The sequence below is a fragment of the Capsicum annuum genome, unplaced genomic scaffold (assembly GCF_002878395.1).
Source record: "Capsicum annuum cultivar UCD-10X-F1 unplaced genomic scaffold, UCD10Xv1.1 ctg4473, whole genome shotgun sequence".
In the NCBI taxonomy this organism is placed as follows: Eukaryota; Viridiplantae; Streptophyta; class Magnoliopsida; order Solanales; family Solanaceae; genus Capsicum; species Capsicum annuum.
This window is the reverse complement of record NW_025852284.1, coordinates 64982-67240: the sequence shown is the minus strand read 5'-3', so window position 1 is coordinate 67240 and position 2259 is coordinate 64982. Positions and strand designations below refer to the sequence as shown.

At 42.4% G+C, this 2259-nt stretch overlaps 1 protein-coding gene across 1 annotated transcript; it reads right to left on the bottom strand.

Moving 5' to 3' along the window:
- Positions 1 to 1009: 1009 nt before the first annotated feature.
- LOC124892198 lies at positions 1010 to 1359 on the bottom strand (the record flags this gene model as incomplete). The annotated part of the gene is given in 1 exon segment (XM_047403580.1): positions 1010 to 1359. A coding segment is annotated over 1 exon segment (99 nt), but the record flags the coding sequence as incomplete, so codon positions are not given.
- Between the last annotated feature and the right edge of the window lie 900 nt (positions 1360 to 2259).

Sequence of the window (2259 nt, the reverse complement as noted above, 5' to 3'; positions counted from 1 at the left end):
GAGACACTATTACAAGACCAAAGAACCCAAGGATGTCTCAAATCCAAGGACCCCTAAGACTTACAGTAGTAACCACCACACTTCTAAGAAGGCCCAAGAGGGAATCCACCACTCAAGCACCAACGTTTCTAGCTAATTTTGCAACACAAGTGAGTACCACACTTGTTCTTGCCCTAGTTTCGGTTACAACTTCCTCTCCCTCTCTCGAGAATAGTCTTTCAATATCATTCAACAACTAAAGAATAAAGACCTAATATTAGCCTACTTATAGTCTTATTACAAAACAAAAGTGAAATATCCAAAAAGCCCTTAATGAAAGGGAAACAAAAGGCGCCCTTGGAGTGTATGATAGGGCGGCTTCGGAGTGTTCCAAAGCCCTCTTCACACTTTAACTTGTACACTCCCTTGGTTGGGTTCGATACACACTCACATAAGTCCATCTTCATGATCATGCCCGTATTATCCTCTCCATCCTGAGAGGAATTTGACCTTAAATTCACGGCTTCATCTCTTTTAACAAGGCACTTCACATGCACCATCATGTGGCCAAACATCATCTCTATATTCTTCATTTTGCACCTCGATTTCTTCTTGCTCTACATCTTGAGGTTTGCCATCAATCTCATTCGATTCAATGCCCACCTCTTCTCCAAGATGGTACAATTTTCCCTTCCTAAGGATCACATTTCTCCGATTTAGGCACTCACTAGCCTTATGTCCCCACCCTTGACATTTGAAGCATTGAAGCCCCTTAGGGTGAGAGGAGGGATTTGGTTTACCTTCATTTCTTAGAGGATACTTTTGGGCAGCCTTGGCCTCGGTCTGGACAATCTTGGTCTCAGGTTGCTCGGCATTGAATAAGTGATCCGAGTCCTTGTATCAACCTGAGGGAGATTGTCCCTTGAATTTGTAACCTGACCTCTCCTTGAGCTTCCTTTCAACCTCTAATTCTGGGAAGATGCCGTCTATAGTGTCAAACTTATGGAGGGTCATGTGTGTCGAGATGTCTGTTCAAGCCGACCTTGAAGCGTACAATGTCATGACTCACTTGCTCTCCTCGGTGATCAAGCTTCAACATCAATTGTTGGAACTCATCGTAGTAAGCCATGACACTTTTGTTGCCTTGCCTCAAGTTGTACAACTTGGCAAAGAGCTCATGCCTATAATTTCGGGCAAGTACCTTTGCCTCATAAGGTTCTTCAATCTAAACCAAGGAGATCAACTCATATCCAAACCGCTTAACATACTCCCACTACATATTAACATACCCCTCAAAGTACTCTTCTTTTCTTCGGTGAGATCATTAAGTTGGAATATCTTGTCACAAGATGACTCCCATGCAACATAAGCTTCGGGATCACTCACCCTTGAAAATGGGAAGGCTCACTTTGATGGAATTGAGACCTACATCTCTATCTTGGTGGCGGGTTCCTTGTTGGTCCCATTGACAAACTCTTCCAGCATGTCCTCGGTATCTCCTTTGATCCTTACGTCTTCCTCTCACTTCTTCTTCCATAACATAAGCATCATCATAGGCTCCATATCCTTCATGTTCCTCTCTACCATAATCCTTTACATGGATGGGTTGGTTTTGGTGAAGTGGAGCTTGGGAGGAAGGAATTTGATTTGGTGGAGGTTGAAGCCTTCGGTTAAGTGGAGCATGGATGGGAGGATTCAGGTTTAGTGGAGATATTTGGTTTCCAACTCCTTCTTGTTGGACTTGATCGAATTGTGGGGGAATTGGCCTATTTAGGTCTCGGTTTTAAGGGCAATTTGCAGCTTGGCTTGTGGCATTTTGTTGTGATCTTGGAGGATTGAACATTTGATGTAAAGTTTGGGGGGTAATGGTGGTGGAAGTGTTTTGGTCATGCCCACTTGAGGAAACATAGTTTCGAGGAGTAGAAGAACGAGAGTTCCTTCAACTCTCCACATGATCCAACCTTTCACCCAAGATGACACATCCGTTTGCACCTTTACCATGCTTCGGTTGAGAGCTTCAATCCCGACCAAGATAGTACTAAGAACATTGTTATCCACGGTATGAGAGATTGTCCCCTCAGTTTCAATTGTACCTAAGAAGTTACCTTCAAAACAATAAACAAGTTAGTTGTAAAAGTAAGTGTTCGCAACAAATTTTGTTAGTGCTGAAAATTAACTGCAAGCAAATATAAATGAAAAGAAAATAACAATTTTATTTATAAGAATCTGTGAGTACAATTCTGTGATTCTCTCGATTCTTCTCTCCTAAGCTTTTCCATG